The sequence below is a fragment of the Molothrus aeneus genome, chromosome 5 (genome assembly GCF_037042795.1).
Source record: "Molothrus aeneus isolate 106 chromosome 5, BPBGC_Maene_1.0, whole genome shotgun sequence".
Classification (NCBI taxonomy): domain Eukaryota; kingdom Metazoa; phylum Chordata; class Aves; order Passeriformes; family Icteridae; genus Molothrus; species Molothrus aeneus.
In genome coordinates this window covers 21,401,662-21,420,615 of record NC_089650.1, presented here as the reverse complement: position 1 = coordinate 21,420,615, position 18,954 = coordinate 21,401,662, and the positions used below count along the sequence as shown (strand labels likewise).

The 18,954-nt window shown below is 44.8% G+C and overlaps 1 protein-coding gene across 1 annotated transcript; it reads left to right on the top strand.

The window, feature by feature from the left end:
• Nucleotides 1–8,512: 8,512 nt before the first annotated feature.
• On the top strand, nt 8,513–17,708 carry LOC136557100 (cytochrome P450 2D3-like). The gene is made up of 9 exons (XM_066550697.1): nt 8,513–8,803; nt 10,529–10,700; nt 11,428–11,580; nt 12,194–12,354; nt 12,485–12,658; nt 14,459–14,600; nt 15,155–15,342; nt 16,245–16,386; nt 16,513–17,708. The coding sequence occupies exons 1-9, from the start codon at nt 8,711–8,713 to the stop codon at nt 16,689–16,691; spliced, it is 1,404 nt and encodes a 467-aa protein (XP_066406794.1). The 5' UTR covers nt 8,513–8,710; the 3' UTR covers nt 16,692–17,708.
• Nucleotides 17,709–18,954: the final 1,246 nt, after the last annotated feature.

Genomic DNA, 18,954 nt, shown 5'->3' with positions numbered 1-18,954 from the left:
TACAATCACTTCATTTCAGCATTTTGTTTTATTTCTTTACATTGAATTTAGTTTTATTATCAGTCTACCATACTCAGATTGTTTCACTTTCTTCTCTGATTTCAAGATGTCAGTGAGTAGTAATTCGGCAAGGTTTGGCCCATTTCCATGCATTTTGTGTCATCCCAGACCATTCTATTGTTTTCACTTTGAGAATTCTCTCTTTTATTTTTAGCATTTCATTTCATCCCTTTCCTTTCCTGTCCATTCATGTTGTTCCCTGATTTCAGGATTTCAATCACTATAATTTTCAATGAGTCTAATTTTGGCAAGTTTTGCTTCTTACACTGCACCTCATTTCCCAGAATCAGGGAAAAAAGGTAAACAAAGAATCAGGAGTAGAAATTGAAGGAATGAAATGCTAAAAAAAGAGAGAAAATTCTGAAACAAATGGAAAGCAATAAAAGTGACTGTGATGACCTGAAGTGCAGGGAAATGGAGCACGGCTTGCCCAACTGACCCGCACTGAAACCTTGAAACCAGAGAACAAAGTCTAACAAACACTCTGGATAGGAGATATGATGAAATAAAACTTTTACTTTTCTGTACAGTGGTGCTACCTCCAAAGCACAGTTAATACATCTTATTAAACTGTGCAGCCAATGTCTGGTAGCTAGGCCACCATCCTAACAGATGGAAGCTCTAGTTTGATTCCCCGTCATGCTGAGGAATTCTTACAACTTTGTATTCTGACTTGGGGGAAGGAAGGTTCACTATCTACTCAGGCTTTATAGAGAACATGGGGCAGAGCCTCTTCTTTCTAGATTCTTTTTAAAAAGCAATAGCTCTTACCAAACCTCACAAGGTTCTTAAATCAACCTCCGTTTCACGCATGGTCTGAAACTTCCCAACATAATAAGCCTCTCTGAAGAGTGAAATACAGTGAAGTCTAGTCTCTAGATATTGAACAGACCAAGCATGAAATAATTATCAAAATACCGTGTCCATATTAACATTCACAGTATTTGGAATCTGAGACAGTAAAAAGCAAAAGAATGAAAGTACAATGGAGAACCAAGTACATGCTTACCTGGTAAGCAGATCATCAGTTATGCCTCCAGACTTAGAACTTTTGATCTCTGCACCCAAATTCCATTCTGGGCTTCTACTGGACCCGCCTCAAGACATTTCATGTAACATTCCTTTGTTCATTCCCATGAATACAGAAAGGCAGATGTTATTTCATTCTCAAACTGCAATGTTTTCTAAAGTGAAATTATTGTATTAAGCCACTTTGAGGCAAGACAGACTCCTTATATTTATATTACACTTCAGATTATAGTTAGGAAAACAATATCTTAAAAGCAAAGTGTCAATACTTCTAATATATAAAGCACTGAGTAAACAGCAAAGCTAGAAGAATTTAACTGGAAGCTAGCCTCAAGAGTTTAAACAGAAGAAAGATTTAATAAATAGCAGCTTTCCTGGAAACAAATTTTTTCAGCATTGCTAAGTAGTGATACCTTCCATTTGAGGATGGACATTTAAATCACCTATATAATCTAATGTTTGAAGAAATATAGTTACATTTATCATGATGGTATCTGAGTGCAAAGAAAATCCTAAACCCAGGAAAATTATCTGACACAACATCCATTCTCTGCTGTCCATGTTCCCAGAAATGTATATGGTAGAAGTATTTGCCTTTTTCCATCTTCTGCATGTTCAGTTCCTGAACATTGCTTTGGGAAGCTTAGTGCGGGGATACATGGTGCTCTTTCCTTACAAAATACTAATATTTAAACCGGGTATTCAATATTTCCCAGACAGTTATGAGAAAGCCCAGCTCTGTGCCCTGGCAAGTCCATGTTGTTCTCCTGGCAACTTAGAACCCTTAAGCAGAGTCGTCATACAGGATGACATTCATGGAATTGGAAATTATTTCTGCCAGGCTAATTGAAGCCATAGAAAACAGAAAAAAGGATCTTAAAATGCATTCTGTATTGATCCAGGTCTCAGAGAAAGTGTGTTCCAACAGCAATCTGCTGGTTTGCAAAACAAGCTTTCTATTGCTGTCTGCAATACATGAATCTGTAGGCTTCATACACAAATTTGGAGATAGGAAAGCTGTTAAAAGTTTACTGTATTCTGGTACTAAATGGCACAATTGAAATATGCACAAATCACAACCAGGGTGTCTCCAACTCAAGAAGTTTAGGAAAAATATAAGCAAATGAAATTATTATTAACTGGGTAGTGACATAGCTCAGTGTCACAGGACAAATCAAGGGCAGAACCAAATCAAGATTCTTTTGTCTGTCTGGCTTCCAAACCATGGATCTAATTACACCATTCTTTCCAAAGGTGTCTATTGATCTCACACTTTAGAAAAGTAGGATGAGTTTTTCTGTGTGGACTTAAATGTATTTCTTAGGGAAAAAAAATAATAACAGGGTTTCAGCCAGTAGCTGTTTCCAAAATTCCCCGGGATGCTCTCATTACAGCAAAGAAAAAACCCATGTTATCAGTGTTAAACCAAAAATGAAAATAATAGCAAGATATTCACAGCTCCTGAGAAGCTTAAAAAGCAGGAAACCAAAACCAGCAGCTGAGAGAAATCAACAGCCTATGGTATCGGGGGCGTAAGCCATGTTTTTCTGACAGTTTCACAAGAGAATGTGAGTCAAGGCCACTGCTGCCAGTTTCCAAATGAGCAGGCATCTTCCCAGAGCTCAGACACATCACAGAGGTTTAATGGAATCTTCAGGAGGCATTTTGGACCAGTGCTGCAACCACAACCTGTGTAAAGCAGCCCCTTGATTCATTTCCTCCCTGCACTGGGCTTAGAAATTGCCCGTGCTGAGCTCTGTTTGGCTAACTCAGATTGAAGTAACAGTGGGAACAGTTCAGCCTGTGAGAGAACTGAATTTGGCCATTAAAACCAAGGCAGCTTGCTCTGATCTCTGCTTAACCCCAGTTAACATGACGAGGATGCTGTGGTTGGGGCCCATAACCACAGCCTTGGGCCTGCTGAGCTGGTGAAGCCATTGCTGGGCAGCGTTACGTATGTACGTATGTAACGCTGTGTACGTGTGAGCCCAGTCCTGGATCATCTCAAGCTCTGTGAAATGTCAAGTCAAATAAAGCCATTCTGCTCTTATCATTTTCATTTTTCAGTCCTCGCTGTCCAAGGCTTTTCTAGGGGTGACTTCATCTCGGTGGCTGCTTTATTCACCCAGATGTTGATGTTTGCAGCAACTGCACAGCTCACTCTGCCAAACTGCTCACAGCATCACTGGAGCTCGTCTCTTGACATCTTCCAGCACCAGCACAGAGTTGTCTCTCTGAGGTAAAAGAGAGGGGGCCCAAGACATGCGTTGCTTTTGGCACCAAGTTCACATCATTGCTCTTTCAGGGCAAGGGACATGTCCTGGGGATGGATGGGATGGCATGAGGGGTAAAGGCATGGGCAGGGATGGGTGAGTAAAGTTCAACTACAACTCACTTTGGTGATAAGTGAACTGGTGTGATTGATATAGGAAAAAGGGTAGGAAGCCATGGAGAATTTAAGGAAGAAAAGCCTGAAGAACAGATTTCTTTGCAATGTGGGAAGGCTGGCAGTAAGTCATAGTAACAGTAACTATGAAAGTCTTGGCTATTTCAGTTCTGCTGACTGCTTTATTATGAACAAGCTGTTAGCACAGTCCATCTTAAGGCTGTAGAAGTACTTCTAATGTTTAAAATCCCCATCTGAAGGCCAAGAAAGTCACAATGAACCAGCTGAGATTAAAATTTCCAGAGTTGGGGTTGTGCTTCAGGCTAAATTTGTTTGGGAACATTCAGCCAAAAGTTTGTTCATGCCTTTCTAACAGCTGACATCTTTCTTAGAAATCCATTGTTTATCTGACCTTCTCCTAACCCGTTAGAAAAATTTCTGGTGCTATTTTCCTGTCTCAGTTGAATGCTTTGAAGCATTACAGGCAAAATTTGGCAGGGGGCAGCTTTCTGTTAGGAAGACACATTGCAGCAGCTCTGTAAGACTGTGCTCAAACTTGGCTCCACTACAAGCACTTGAAAACCCAGTTTGTGTGCACCTGATAGAGCTCTCAGTTCTTCATCTAAAACTCCCCCGAGATGTCTGAGTGGAGCAGGTGCTGGTTATAGCTGGCTGCCAGGGCTGCTAAGGGCAGATGACAAGTGTGAAGCTGGTCTCTGCCATGCACCCCTTGCCCATTCCAGCACCAAAATGGTCAGGGGGAAGCCAGCTGAGTGAAGGCATAACTGGCAAAAGAGACATTGTGTGCTGAAAAAAGGAGGTGGGGGAAGGTTAAAAAAAAGTCTGGAACTAGGTTGGAGGCCATGGGGTTTTTGCCTTAGAAGAGGCCACCAAAGAGGAAAGGTTTCTGGGATCTTCACCAGCCCCAGCTCTGCTGTAGCCTGGGAGATGCATAGCCAGGGAATGAGAGCAGCAGGCTTCACACTAACCAATGTTGTTGCAAGAGGCTTTGCTTCTCCAGAAGGAAAAATTGCTGGGGTTTGTGTCCATCCACATCTGAGGTGTGAAGGGGAAAGCAGTCAGCCTGATGGGATTTGGACAAAAAATTTCTGAAAGCTCATGGAAATATTCATGCTATGTGACCAGTGCTTCCTGGTTGGCTCCAGACTTGAAGCAAAGAGGGAAGGAGGGAAGAAGGAGCATCTCTTTGGCCATTGGAAGGGTTTCACCCCACCCTTGTGGAGAGAGAAGTATGTGGTGCTGGGTAATTACTGAAACAGGGGTTTCATAACCAGGCACTGAGCTTTGACCTCCACGTCCAGAGCGCCAAAGCTGTGATCCTGCAGGAAGATCTGCAGAAGCTGCTTGCAGCCTCAGCTGGGAGCTGGCCATGTGCCGTGGACAGCTGTGTGTGGAACCTTCTAGACTTTTACGCTCAGTTCCAAGCCTTAGAAGGTCATTTGCCTCCATTGGTGGCATCTCTGAGAGATGCTTTGGGGACAAATGACCACCTGCTCCTCACCCACACAGGCACTGATGATCACTGTGGAAAAGCCCATCTAAACCACCTTTACAGGCAGGGTGTGAACAGTAGGTGGAAAGTAGACTTGGAAGACAAAAGCTGTAATTAAAACCAGGTTAGTAAGTGATCATCATCTACTCTGTGCACTGAATACAGGGAGGGTCCTTCAAAAGGAAATATAGCATGTAATTATAATTAAATATGATCTTATGGACAATATGGACAAAAAGGCTCAACTAAAGTTGCCTAAATTTTTTTTTTGTTAAATGGCAACTCCTGCATAATATTGGTTCTGGATGCTTTGTTTTGCAAGATTAATAAATTTTCTCTTAAAGTTGCCTTTTTGTTTGTATTTCAGTGCCTTCACTCAAAGAATGGTAATGTCTGCATGCAACTTCTGTAATTCCACTTAGCTCATCTCTAAATTCTAAACTGTGCTCAGTCAAAGAGATGCAGCCAGCACAGCGGGGCAGCAGTTAGCTAAAATTAATATGTATGTATTTGGAGGGTTTTTTCTCTGACTTGAAAATTGCTCAAAATATTACTTTATTGAAAAGAAATGCAAATCAGCATCTTCCATTTTTCAGAAAAATACTCACCCTTTTTTCTTTCTCTGTGTCAGAAAGAGATTTGTTGTCTATTGTTTCTTTGCTGGCTTTGAAAACTGTTCTTTTGCAATGATGAAGCTATAGCACTTGTTCCACTCCTTTGCAGGCTTGGCCATCCATGCTACTAGCCAAAAATGGAGGAGCTGTCAAGTTTGCAGGAAAGGATCATTTTCCAAGTGACCTTTTGGAAAGATGTCAATTGGGAAGTCAGTGTCAGTGTAAGGGTCTTTTCCTTAAGCTCATGCATTCTCAGGTTACAGCTTTGTCACTTTATGTCAAGGCTGAGCCACAGGAAGCAGAGTAGCTGGAGAGTTCCTATTCTGATGGCCTTCCATCAGAAGGGTGATGTTCATAAGAATTAAGTCCACTTCCTCAATTCTGATCAACCATCCTTGTTAGAGCCCACAGGTGAATGATGGGCATCCAACAGCCTTTGGCTCTTTGGCTCTAGCCAGGGTAAGTAAAACTGAAAGGACCTAGGTGAAGATTTTTCTGCTGAAGTTCATAAAGGTCAGGCTCAAACTAAAGTGAAACAGGCAAGGTAACATCCTTTTACTGGTGGGGTGATGAGGAAATGTCCACTGACATTCCTGGGGCCACATTTCCCATTTTCCCTCTGTCATCTGAGTGCATGTATCATGAAAATCAATGTGGGAGGAAGCCCTTGATCACCTTTTCCCATTCAGCCATCTCCTGCTCAAGCCAGCCCACTGAGTAGGGAACTGCTGCAGCTCTGCCTCCTGAGACCTCACACTAGAACTGTTTGAAATGTGGAGGGTACTCAAAAGCCAACAACTCCCAGGCTACACTGCAAACAGAGTTCAGCTCTGGCAGCTCTCCCAGGCCAGACTTGCCAAGAGTGCTCTCTGTCCCATCACCCATAATAACTTAATAACCTTAAGTTTGTCAGCCCCAGTATAAACACCTAAGGGACGTCACTGGTGATCATCCACCAGCTGGACTCTGTACTGTTGATCCCACTTCTTTCAGCCCCACCATCTGAACAATCACCCACCCACTTTATCAGCTACCCTGGTACTGTAGAAAATGGTGTTAAAGGCTTTGCAGTGTCCAGGAAATAAATGAGACATACTGATCTCATGCTTTGAGGAGGCTGCCCTCAAAGAACAACTAGCTCTCCTGGGCCCCTTCACTCTGCAGGGCAGTTCCCTTTGGGATTCTGTCAGGGAGATCCCTGGATGAAATGAAACCTGTTCTCCTGCCGGTAAGGGCAGTAACGCTGTTTGCACTGCTGATTTCTTGCAGGATTTAGTATTTCACAGTTTCGTGGTTGCTGCAGGCAAAATTCATCATTGACCATCATATCCTGAACCAATTCTTCCTATGTTGTGAACAACAAACCCAGCACAGCATCTCCTCCTGTTGTCTTTTCAATCAGCTGTGCCATGAAGCTGTCTTGAGCACACTCAAGAAACCATCCAGACTGTGCCTGACCATGCAGCCCTTCAGTTAAAGCACACTGTGCGTTAGCCCTAAGGCCTGTGATTGTGTGGGATGGCTCTATTGACTTTCTCTCCTTTCCCAAGAAGTCTGTAGTGAGTGCCTGGTCCATCACCGCCCATAGTGCTTTGCCACTTCTCCTTGCCCACAGCACTCGGATGGCGCATCACCTCTCCCATGGCCAAGTTCTGGGCGCTCCTCTGCACAGCACACAACCACTCCGCACTGTTTCCAGCCTGTCCTTCCTGAAGACACTGTGCCCATTGGGGCAGCTCTCCAGGTGTGTGATCTACCCGGGCATGTCTCTGTAATTCAGAAGAAATCACAGTTCTGAGTTGTGTGGGAGCTGGTGTTCCCCCCAGTTGTTCCCCATTCTACATGTTTGTTTCAAACTACTTGAGACCAACCCTGCACCCTGAGTCATGATGCTTTCAAAACAGGATTCTGCTGTGGAGACTCCAGCAAGGTAAGGTCAGCACACAGACAATGAGCGTGGAGGTGCCTCCCCTGGCAGGGGAAAGGGCATTGGAGGCCCTGGCTGCGCACCAGCGCTGCCTGCACGGGATTTGCAGGTGCATTGCCCTGCAGCCCAAGCTCTCCATCACTGCTGCAGCAACTGTTCCACTAGGAGGCTTTCCTCTGATCACACTGAGATCACAGATCAAGCTGTGATGGGTTTACTGCTTCTTTTTATCTAGAGCTGACTGTCCTAAGAGCAAGGCTTATTGATCTCCAATGGCAGGGATGCCAGGAGCACACAGGAAATACTTTGGAAATTTAGGGATGCACACTTTAGGAAATACTTTGACTGACTCCATAATTGTGTTGGCATTACTACTGCCCCAAAGGCTGGACATTGGAGGCACCTTGTAATACATGTGACTTCTTGCAGCTGAGCTGTGGTCTACAGAAGCTGAGCTCATTGTGCTGACTGACACTTGGAGTTTGATAAAAATTTTTAATCCTAGAAACATAAATTATTTTTTAAATCTCAAGGGACTGTTTTAAGCTAACTGTTGTAGTAAGTGCTTTCTGTAAGGGAATGTTCGATCTAACCTGAACTTTCTCAAGTTCCAATGGAACCTCTCCTTAGCCTGCAACGAGAAACCTGTATGATCTGTGTTTAGGAACTGCTTCTTCCTTGACTTGCCTGTACTAACAAGAAGGTGACACACATTTAAACAACCTTTTTCCAAATTGTTCCATGAGAATGCAGCAAGACTGGTTGCTTGTGTACTTCTCCTTGTCTGTGAGAGAAGGCAGCCAAACACCCAGGGCTCAGCCAGCCCCGCCCCACTGAGGGCATTGCTAGCACCAGCTGCCACGTTCAGCAGGAATGGAGACCTCTGGGCTTCGGCTTCGGAGGAAGAGGAAGAGGAGGAGGGATGTCCCTCATCACCACACCCCTAAGGCTGAGCCAAGCAGAGGAGGAGCTTGGAGGTAGAGCCAAGTTTCACAGTCAAAGGCCAGCAAGTGCAGGGAGAGAGGAGCAGCAGAAAAAGGCAGTGTGAGGAAGAGGAGGAAGCAAGGAGAAAGGAGCAGCTGTAAGGGCAAGAACGTGAGAGAGGAGAAGAGAAAAGGCAAAAGGAGGCAGCAACAGTCTTGGGTCAAAAGAGGAAAAACAAGGAGTAGACAGGCTACAAAATGGCCTTGCTCCTGTGGCTGGGGTCCCAGCTGTCATCCATCTGGAGCAATATCTCTATACTGGGAGTCTTTCTTACAGTGTTTACTTTACAGGTGAGTGGCAGCCCCTGAGCAAAACACTCCACATACAATCCACCATGGGCCCAGGAGGGCTGGGTCACACCCTGGCATCAGCTACAGGTACATAACATGGAGAACACGAATTTTCCTTTCCCCTGAAATTGCTAGACAGAGCTTTAAGACTAACTAGCAAAAAAAGATAAAGGAATGTAAAAGTATGCACACTGGATGGTAAACATGGCTGGATATACTGTGCACCTAGTGACAGGGGCTGTTGTACAGCTGGCTGCCAGCCTGACCTGTGGGCAGGCCTGGAGGCAAAGGAGCAGGGAGTTGTGCAAAGAAGGGAAGACAAACAAATATCTGTGGGCTGGGAATGTGGCTGCAGGAATGGCAGGCTTCCCTGAGAGTTACTGAAGCATGCCTGCAGGCATGTGACAGTTTCAGTTAAAGAGACCAGCTTGTGGGATTTGCCCCTGCAGCAATGCCCAGAATCTCAGTAGGTCCCTATTTAAAGTCAGGGCTTACCTTTTCTCAAAGGGAAAGCAGGGCCTTCACAGCCTGCAGCAGATAAACCATGAGTGTTTTGTGCTTCAGCTTGCAAACTCTAAAGGCCTCTTTTCCAGGACAGCACTGTTCAGCTGCCTGTCCAAAACCTGCAAAGTGGAGAAACTAAATTTAGCATTTGTATGTAGTTCAAAAGCTTCCCATTTTCAAATCATATCACGTCAGATCATACTAACCACAGTCTTGACCAGTAATCATTTTTAATGATGTATTTCTAGTGCCAGTGAAGTGCTAATCCCCTTTTCAACCTTACTGCAAATACAGTATTAAGTACATCAATTCCTTTCAATGCTACAGTGAAGAAATCAAGAATCTTAGCTTTTAAACAAGGAAAAAAAGACAGGAAAAAAAAGTAGAAGAAAACTGTGGGGTATTGCTACTCTTGCACTGTCTTTAAACAATGTGCTTCTGAGCTTTGCTCAGTGTTCCTGACTAGCAAGGGAGCTTTGACCTGCCTGCCCACGAGTCTGTGTCCCGTTAAAGGGCTTGTCTACCTGGAGAAGCCTTTGCTCCATGGCCAGCTCCCATGGAGAGTGTATGGCTGACAGGATTACCTGTGCAGCCATCCTGATTCAGCTTTATGAGGCTCACAGATCACAGCAGATGTAGGGTTCCAGTTACCAGTCATACTAGATGTGTACACTCCTTTTAGGGAGAAAGTTGACCTGGAACTCCAGTGTGGAATTGCCTTTCCCAGCCATGTTTCTGGAAACCTGGCTCTGAGTAGATCTTTAGGTACAAACGCATCTTTAAATGGAAATTACATATCACTTTATTATCAATATTCCCTTCAGCAAAAGTAGACTAACTCAGAACTTACTTCGTCTTTCAGATCAAAATAAATAGAACCATTAGGAAATAATTCATTATTGAGCATGCAGTCTTTAAAAATTCCCAGAAAGGTTCTTGACAAAATTAAAAGTACTTGCACAATGTTCATAACAACAGTTTGGCCAGGACAGGTGTATTCTAAATTTTTCCACTTACAGGGCATTGATCCTGCTACAGCTGCTGCTTGGCACTGTTTGGAGCTGTTACATTGCAAAGTTCAAGGTCAAAGATCCGCTGAATATCTCTGAATAAAAGTACCTCAAAGTTCACTCAGTAGTAAATGCGCTCAGTAAGGATATGCTCATATTTCTGACTTTACACTCAGTTCATTTTCAGGAACATGCTTTTTTATCTTGGCAGCTTCAGAAGAAGTTTGGAAACATCTTCAGTCTCCAGAACTGCTGGACCAACGTGGTAGTGCTGAATGGGTATAAAACAGTGAAGGAAGCCCTGGTCCACAAATCAGAGGACTTTGCTGACCGGCCATACTTTCCAATATACGAACACATGGGCTACGGAAAGAATTGTGAAGGCAAGTCCCATGACAACAGACATTCCTTGATAGCACTAGCAAGAGAAGGATTGGGTAGAGGCAAGATTTTCTCAGTGCAGTGCACCTTGGTGTGGCCCCCTGGTCAACCTCCTTGCATGTCTGGCACCCTTTGGTGGTGCTAAACTTGGATTTGATTAAATGGGGGCTCCCCTTCATGGCTGTAGTACAGCTCCAGCAATCACACACTTCTTCACCTGTGTAAGGACACTATAAATGGTACAACCTTTCTGCCAGCTCCCAACAGCCACAAATTAGTACTTATGGTGCTTATGTAAGACAAAATGCTTATGGAAAATGGTACATGTAAGTTGTTGCAAAAAATATGATAACTTTAATTCAAGACAGAGTATTTTGCTGCATCCTGCCCACATCACATCCTCAGCTCCTGTGTGGTGGCACAAGCTGCAACACACTTCAAACAAGCTATGGGAACAATGCTGAATGTTTTGGAGAGGTGATTCCTTTATCCTTAGCAGCCCTTGTTGCTCCCTTTGAATCCCCCTACATCTTTGCCCAGCCATGCACAAGCTTTAGAAGGTGCAGTGATCCCTTTCTGAATTGCTGTCTGAACAAGCTGCACAAGGTCGGACTGTTTCATCTGTCCATACAGACCTGTACCTCCAGACTCACAACTGCTGTTCTCTAGCACCATTCACTTGATGTACAAGCCACATATCTGACATTTCTTGCTCATCCACAATTCCAGGGATTGTTGTAGCAAGATATGGACACGTCTGGAAGGAGCTAAGGAGATTCTCACTCTCTACACTGAGGAACTTTGGCATGGGAAAGAAATCCCTGGAGGAGCGAGTGGTAGAGGAAGCTGGATTTCTTTGTTCTGAAATCGAGTCTGAAGAAGGTTTGTGACATCCACAAGGATGGGGAAATCACAGAAAAAGGCCATACAGTGATGCAGAGAGAAGTAATGCTACAGCCACTCCTGTTTGCATGCAGGGCTCTCTTCCCCTGCAAATGCAGCGTTCCTAGTCTGTGTGCCCTCCTTGGAGCCTCTTCTGCTTTGCACAGCGGGGCTACTGTAACACTAATCCATTTGAAACAGTAAACAAATAGGAAATTAGAAATAGAGAGGTAAAACACAGCTATTCCCAGAGCTCAGTAACTCTAACTTGATAAAGTTGAGTGGAACATACTGATATTATCACATGCAATAAAAGTGCAGCTGACAGTTCACAGCCTGTCATCCAGACACAGAACAAAGTGTTACCTGTCAAGTCACAGAACAGCCCCAACAGCTCAGTTTTTCTTGGGAATTTTCTTCTTTAAAGATAGAGCAACTAAATATTAGTAAGAACGAGATTATTTCACTTCCTAGTGTGATGCTATGAGTGGTCTGGGGGCTTTTTCTCCTGGTGTCATCAAGGTGGCATTTGTGTATTCTCACTGCTGACACATGAGGTCCAGCAGTTTGGTGTTGCTGAGCTTCATGGCTTGGTCTCCATTTCCATTTTCAGGTAAATCTTTTGATATACACGTTCTCTTAAATAATGCTGTCTGCAACATGATCTGCAACATTGTCTTTGGGGACCGTTTTGACTATGGTGATGAGACATTCAAGAAGCTGTCACGGTTATTTCAAAACTCCTTGGATCAGGAAACTGGATTCCTGCCTCAGGTAAGCCACAAGCTGTAAGAAGCTGCCCTCTATTACTTGAGAGAATTTACTTTTCCTAATTTTTCTTTTTTTGCATCATGTAATATCTCCTCTCTCTTTCTTTGTCCCCTCTTTGGTTCTCACACCCCAGCTTCTTAACGTGGTGCCCATTTTGGTGCGGGTCCCTGGAGTGGCACAGAAGCTTTTTCGAGCACAAAGGGAGTTAATGGACTTCATAGATGTGGCCATAGATAAACATGTGAAGACCTGGGACCCTGCTTACACCCGAGATATCACGGATGTATTTTTAAAGGAAATGGAGAAGGTAGGCTGATACTAGCAGACCCTCCAGGATCAGGAGTAGTTTCTTTGCCAGTTCAAGCTTGTGAAGCTGACTTTCTTCCTAGAGCTGCACAAAACCTCTTACCAACTAATTTCCTACTTTTTCATTCCATGCTCTATCTTGAGAAGAAAGGCATTCTTCATGCCGGAACCTCTTTTATTGTCTTAGGACACCATGTTATCTGTTGATGCTCTTGTTTGCATTTTCTGCCTTCACACTTCCTTCAGAATCTAGGAACTTCTTTCTTTCCAGCCTACAGAAATATGAAGGCTTCTGAAAGGCAATAATTGAGAATTCGCTAAATGTCCTAAGTTTGCACCAGGGAACAAGTCAGCATGCACGATTCTGTGTAATGTCGGTGCCTCAATGACTGATGCCTCCAGATCAGTCAAAAACTGGAGCAACGGATTGACTTTTTGGAGTCATTGCCCCATCCGCAGCCTGCCTTTAAACCAAGATATGATTTGAAACCAGTGTCTTCTTTGGGATATATATATTTTTGAATTGCTTGCTAAGAACTCATTTGCTAGATCTCAGAGGAAGGCCTAAATTCTGAACTTCACTGAAATTAAAAGGAGTCTTTCTTTGAATTCAGTCAGGCACAAAGTCAGTATAAAATCAAAGATATTTGGGTCAGCCTGTCCATCTGCCATGTGTTCCTGCACATGGATTCACTACATTTCAAATGCCAGATGATCAATATTACCAAATTCTGCTTGCAAATCACTTCCCCCATCCAAATCCTCAGACTGCACTGCTGCTCTGCGTTACAAACCCTGCCATGCTGTGGGGGTCGGGCACCTCCAGCCCATGGGCAGAGCAACGTGACCCATGTTACTCTGCACTGAGCAGTACAGCCTGGGGGTGGGTGCTGTCTCTTGTCACATCCCTCTTCTGTTCACTAACATCACCTGATAGCCAGTCTGATAAATCCCTCTCCTGAGTTAACTTGGGTCAAGTCCATCCCAAACTCCCTTGTCTGAGATCATTTATTGGAATAACAGTTGAGTCTTAAATGCATTATTAATTGCTATCCATATTACAACAGCATCTAAAGAGACAGAATAACTTAACAGAAGCTAGTCCCTAGGAAAGGGAAGTATACAGAGGATTAGAAAAGACAAGCAGATGAACTCATGCAGAGAGCTTGTCATATCTCATATGCTAACAAATTTGAGCTCAATTAGCATTTGGATGAGAGACCAGTTTTGCTAGAAGTGGTGTTGCAGATTTAGTAGGAAGCAATAATCCTTTAACCTGATAGCCCTGATCTTTTATTTTTCAATAGTAAGAAAACACCAGGGCAGGAGCAGCGAGAATCTGTAATGCATAGCTAGAGATAACCCCCTGAAAAAAATGCTAATTTTGCATTTGCCACATCAATGCAGCCTCCTCTCTACTCTGTGGCTTTTATCATCTGATCAAACCTGAATAACTGTGCTCAACCTCCTCTGGGGGAAGATGTTACAGTGAGTGGCAAGGGCCTGCTGGATGTTTGAGCTGAAGGCACAAGGTGTTTGCTTCTGTCCTGAAGGCAGGAGTAGCATTCTTCTCTGAGTATACTGGAGGTGGTTGAGGACCTTCAAATACAGGAGGGAACAGAGTTACAAAGTACATCACTCATGCTCAGACTGTTGCTTGTGCTGTGCTCTACTCTTCCAATAAAAAGCAGGAACGCATGCTAAAAAATGGATCCAGTGCTTCTCAGCACTTCTCTGGACAGTGATCTTCTTCCCCAATAAATACCGCAGCTCCAATCACCCACTTTTTTGCTCTCCACAGGGTAAGGCAGCTGAAGAGAATGGTTTCCACCATAACAACCTTCGTCTGGTTGTCCTAGATTTGTTTACAGCTGGTTCTGAGACCACCTCCACCACTCTCCGGTGGGCATTGCTGTACATGCTGCTCCACCCAGAAATACAGAGTAAGTCAGAAACTTACCTACGGAAATGTAGCCTCTTCCCTTCAAGACTCATTTTTTCACAAGGATTACACAATGAGGAACTGCTTTGATCATTGTTGGTCTAGCAGAAACAGAGGAGAAACACTTCCCAAACAGCTGTTCTGGCAGGGGGTAGCCACGATAAAAAGACTGGAGTTTGAAGGGCAAGTTCGCTCTTGCCTTCATTTTGAGGGCTTCACCTGGGGACTGGCTGTGGTCAGTGTAGGCTCTTCCAATATTTGGAATAGATGCTGATTGGTTTAAATTCTCTAATGCCACTCGGCCAGCTACCCTTCAAGCTGCATAGAGGAGGGGTAAGGTAGCATATCAAGTGGCAAGGCCTTGATAAGGGTGCTATGAGCAAAGAACAGTTATACATAGCCACCGATCAACTGAAAAATGCCTTCCTGTCTCTAACTGCTTGTCCTGTTCTCACACAGTGCTTACAATCTCATGCAGCCAGTCTTCCTTCAGCTTGTACCAGCTGCCTCTGGTCCTCTAAGAGTCCTCTAATTCTTTATCTCTTCTGCTTTCAGGTAAGGTCCAGGCAGAGATTGATAGAGTGATTGGCAGAGAGAGACCCCCCAGCATGATGGACCAAGCAAGCATGCCTTACACTAATGCTGTGATCCATGAAGTGCAACGCTGTGGGGATATTGTTCCTGTTGGGTTACCTCACATGACGTACCGGGACACCGAGTTGCAAGGCTTCTTTATTCCCAAGGTGACCGTGACCACATAAGCAACACAGCAACCTCTCCTTTTGCAGCTGCCAGGCACGAGGTGGGGATGATCCCATCCAACCCTGCAGTATTGCACTTCCAGCCTCAATTACAGTCACTGTTGAGCACTAAAATGGGACACTTTGAAATGCTAAATTCAGGCAGACGGTCACATCTGTGTTCTAGGCTCACAATTCTTGTATGGGAACACAACTGCAGTGGCAGCTCAGCGCAAAGGTTTCCTTTCCTCTCAATGAGCCGTGATATTCACTGCCTGTCAGAAGCAGCCTAACAGACTCTCTGGAGGCACTGAACACCAGCTTACTGGCTTTCCTGAGATGCTAGTAGTGAAATCTAATCTCTGAAGCTACTCAGTTGCCATTGGCATTCAGACCAGTTTCACTGTGACAAGCAGCTGCCCTGGCAGCAGTGGCAGAATTTAAGCCTGAGATAGTTTTGTAATTTTTTGTAGCCGTGTGGTATCTCCTCTGATTTAGAACTTTGACATGTGAAACAGGAAAGCTTTGTGATTTTCCCTGGTCCCTGCAAAAGTTGGGCTTTGAAGTCTGTCAGTCAGCTTTTTCTCTGCAGCTATAAAACAAGTCCAGGAGGATCTGAGAAGCAGAGGCTGTTTCCACTGTGTAACTGTGAAATTGGCATTTGCACGCTACAGCCTCTGTAAGGCTACAAATTGCAAAAGTTCGGGTGCTTCAGAGTGTAGGGCAGGCACAAAATGCCATTGGAAATGGGCCCTGCTTTACCTCTGCTTCAAATAAGATGCAGAAGTGGAAAAGGGTGCTTTTAGTTGGCATTCAGGGACTAAAGAGGAACCAACACTGTTCTGTTGTGCCAAGATAATGCTGCAGTTCTCACTTAAGTTGTTTCCTCTTGTGGGGGAGTGCAGGGGACCACAATCATCACCAACTTGTCTTCGGTGCTGAAGGATGAGACAGTCTGGGAGAAACCAAACGAGTTTTACCCCGAACACTTCCTGGATGCAAAGGGGCACTTTGTGAAACCAGAGGCCTTCCTGCCCTTCTCAGCAGGTAAATCTGAGGGGAGGATCCAGCTGCAGGTCAGAAGCACAGCTGGAGGGTGACTGGCTCCCCCCGCGGCAATTCCAGCATCGATTATTGCCCTCTCTGACACACTTCCTCTTCCCTTTCTTGCAGGTCGCCGTGCCTGCCCGGGAGAACAGCTGGCCAGGATGGAGCTCTTTCTCTTCTTTACCACTCTCCTGCAGAAATTCACTTTTGTGCTCCCTGAGGACCAGTCCAGGCCACGGGAGGACGGTCACTTTGCACTCACCAACTCTCCACACCCATACCTGCTGCGAGCTCTCCCAAGATAGGTGCACACCACTCCCCTTCCACTGACAGACCACCACCGCCCAAACTCTGTCAGGAACATTGCAGGTCTAGGCAGGATCATGCCATGCTCAATCTCAAGTCTGTGCAGAAGGCCACAGCTGTGTAAAGTAAGGATCTAGGCCAGTATCTTGTTGAGCTTAATTCTAGTTGTGCTTCTTGAATCAGACAAGAGAGCTTCAGCTTCAACAACAAGGTGACATTACAATGTAGTTTCAGCGTAGTGCTTCTGGAAAATCTTACCATCCAGGATATTCATGTCCCCTTCATTCCTTCCTGTTTATTACACACTTCTGTGTGTTGAACAAATACTGCACTGTCTTCATTTCTAGCCTCAAAGAAAGTAAGTTTTAATCCTGACAGCCCTTATGTCACACTATGTCTCCAGTAGGAGTAAATACCAAGGAGTACATAAATAATGCAGATGGTGTTTTAGCCACAGAAGAAGGTCATTTGTGAAATACAGAAATTTTGATAAATACATTTAAAGAGAAATCCCGGTGTTTAGATTTATTATCTCTTTCAATTATTTTTCTTTTATTTTTGGCATTACATAAATGCCAAAAATACAAAAGCTCTTGGGCAGGTTTGGAACTCACCTTGGGATGGAGTTAACACTGTTTGAAACTGTATGGCCATAGATTTCAGAGCTGCCTCTCTCTTTCTTCTTGCAATATCCCTGACAAATTGTTTGCAAGATATAAAGATATGTTGATGTTTAAATTAGGAGTAGCCCACTTACCATGTCTAAAGAGACAGTAGCACAAAGGAGCTCCTACTTATAACCGCCACTAAAAAAACATAAATAAATCTGAAATCGAGTGCACGTGTGCAGTAGTAATTTTGTGTAATAGTAATTTTGGAAGCTATGAAAGTTATGGAATTGTGCATATACTTACTAACAAAATTAAGATTTGAACTTCAGCAGGAACTGCACATTTGCACGTTTATGTTTTTCATCGACAAAATAACTTGAAAGAATAAAAGTGATGTGAAATCTCCTTTCTCGCCCCTCCTCTTTGTGGTTGTCTCAGTCCTGCTGTGCTCCTGCCTCAGATACTCACCTGAGATTTCTCTCCTCACACCCAGCACCTGCGCCTTTCAAGATCATTTCAGTGTTACTTTTCTGGTCTGTTCAGTGACACCGAAGTGCATGTGTTCGGATTTATAGGGGCCAGCACATACCCCAATGTGTTTAAAGGAAACTTAACTTTGGAGAGCTCCCGGCACTCGCTTATTTGGATAAAACGTGGGTATAGCTAAAGTAGGGAGTGTCTTTTCCAGCACGCAAGAGTGACTGAGAGAAAGTCCACTTGCCTGACCGACCGAACAGCAGCCGATGGCGGCGCTCCAGGGCAAAGGGAACAAATGGCTCGCTCCAAGTCACAGCCCCAGCCCTGCCCTGAGGGAGGAGCGGGCTCTGAGGGGCGGGGCAGACCCACGGCCTCAGGAGGCGGGGCCCGGTGTGGCCCCAGCCAGCAGCTGCTCAGTCCCTTGCACGGTGATTGGGTGATTGGCGTTTCTTCTGACCAATCGGGTGGGAGGCAGTTGGCCCAAAAGGCTGGAGTGGCAGCTCATCTGGCCAATAGGAGCAGTTGCCCTGCCTTGTGCATTCCCGTGGGCGGCAGGGAAAGTGGCAGTGGCATCAAGATGGCGGTGGCTGGCAAGGGAGTGGTGGCGGCCGCCGTGAAGCCGATCTTCAGCCAGGACCCAAGCGAGGCAAAGCGGCTCAGGAATATCAGACTGGGCCTGATATCGCAAGGTGTCCAGCACGGGTTGATTATGTCCTAGGTTACAATAGAAAGATTTATTCTATCCCTATCCTCAAGTGCTTTTGAAATCAGGAGGGGCATTGTTTTTTCCTTATCTTCTTATAGAGTATTAATCCTGATGTTTCCGGGATTGTCCTGCCTGGCTTTGTCTAGCTCTCGCTGCTGGACCACAGGCTGCAGCTGTGGTGTTTTCACCACAGAGATACCTTTGGCCGGCTGGGTGCTGCAGCTGGGCACTTGGAACAAATCCAGGCAAAGTAGGAACTCAGTTTACCTCTGGTGGTAAAGGTTCAGGCGACAGTGAAGAGAAAAGGAGCGGGTTCTATCGTAGAGTCTTAATCCAGAGTTTTATTTCAGCATGGTAGACCTCTGAATGTGGTAACAGCTCACCGATAGAAACCCAGCCGCATCGTCTCGTGTCCTTTTAAGCCCCGGGGACAGGGGGAGGGGAGAGACAGGTGAGGGCCAACCAGGT

What these genes read in the sequence shown, in the direction of transcription:
- LOC136557100 (XM_066550697.1), top strand. Translation starts at nt 8,711, where the DNA reads ATGGCCTTGCTCCTGTGGCTGGGGTCCCAGCTGTCATCCATCTGGAGC. An exon ending in TTACAGTGTTTACTTTACAG is followed by an intron (nt 8,804 to 10,528) that starts GTGAGTGGCAGC and finishes TTATCTTGGCAG; the next exon opens with CTTCAGAAGAAGTTTGGAAA. An exon ending in GCTCCACCCAGAAATACAGA is followed by an intron (nt 14,601 to 15,154) that starts GTAAGTCAGAAA and finishes TTCTGCTTTCAG; the next exon opens with GTAAGGTCCAGGCAGAGATT.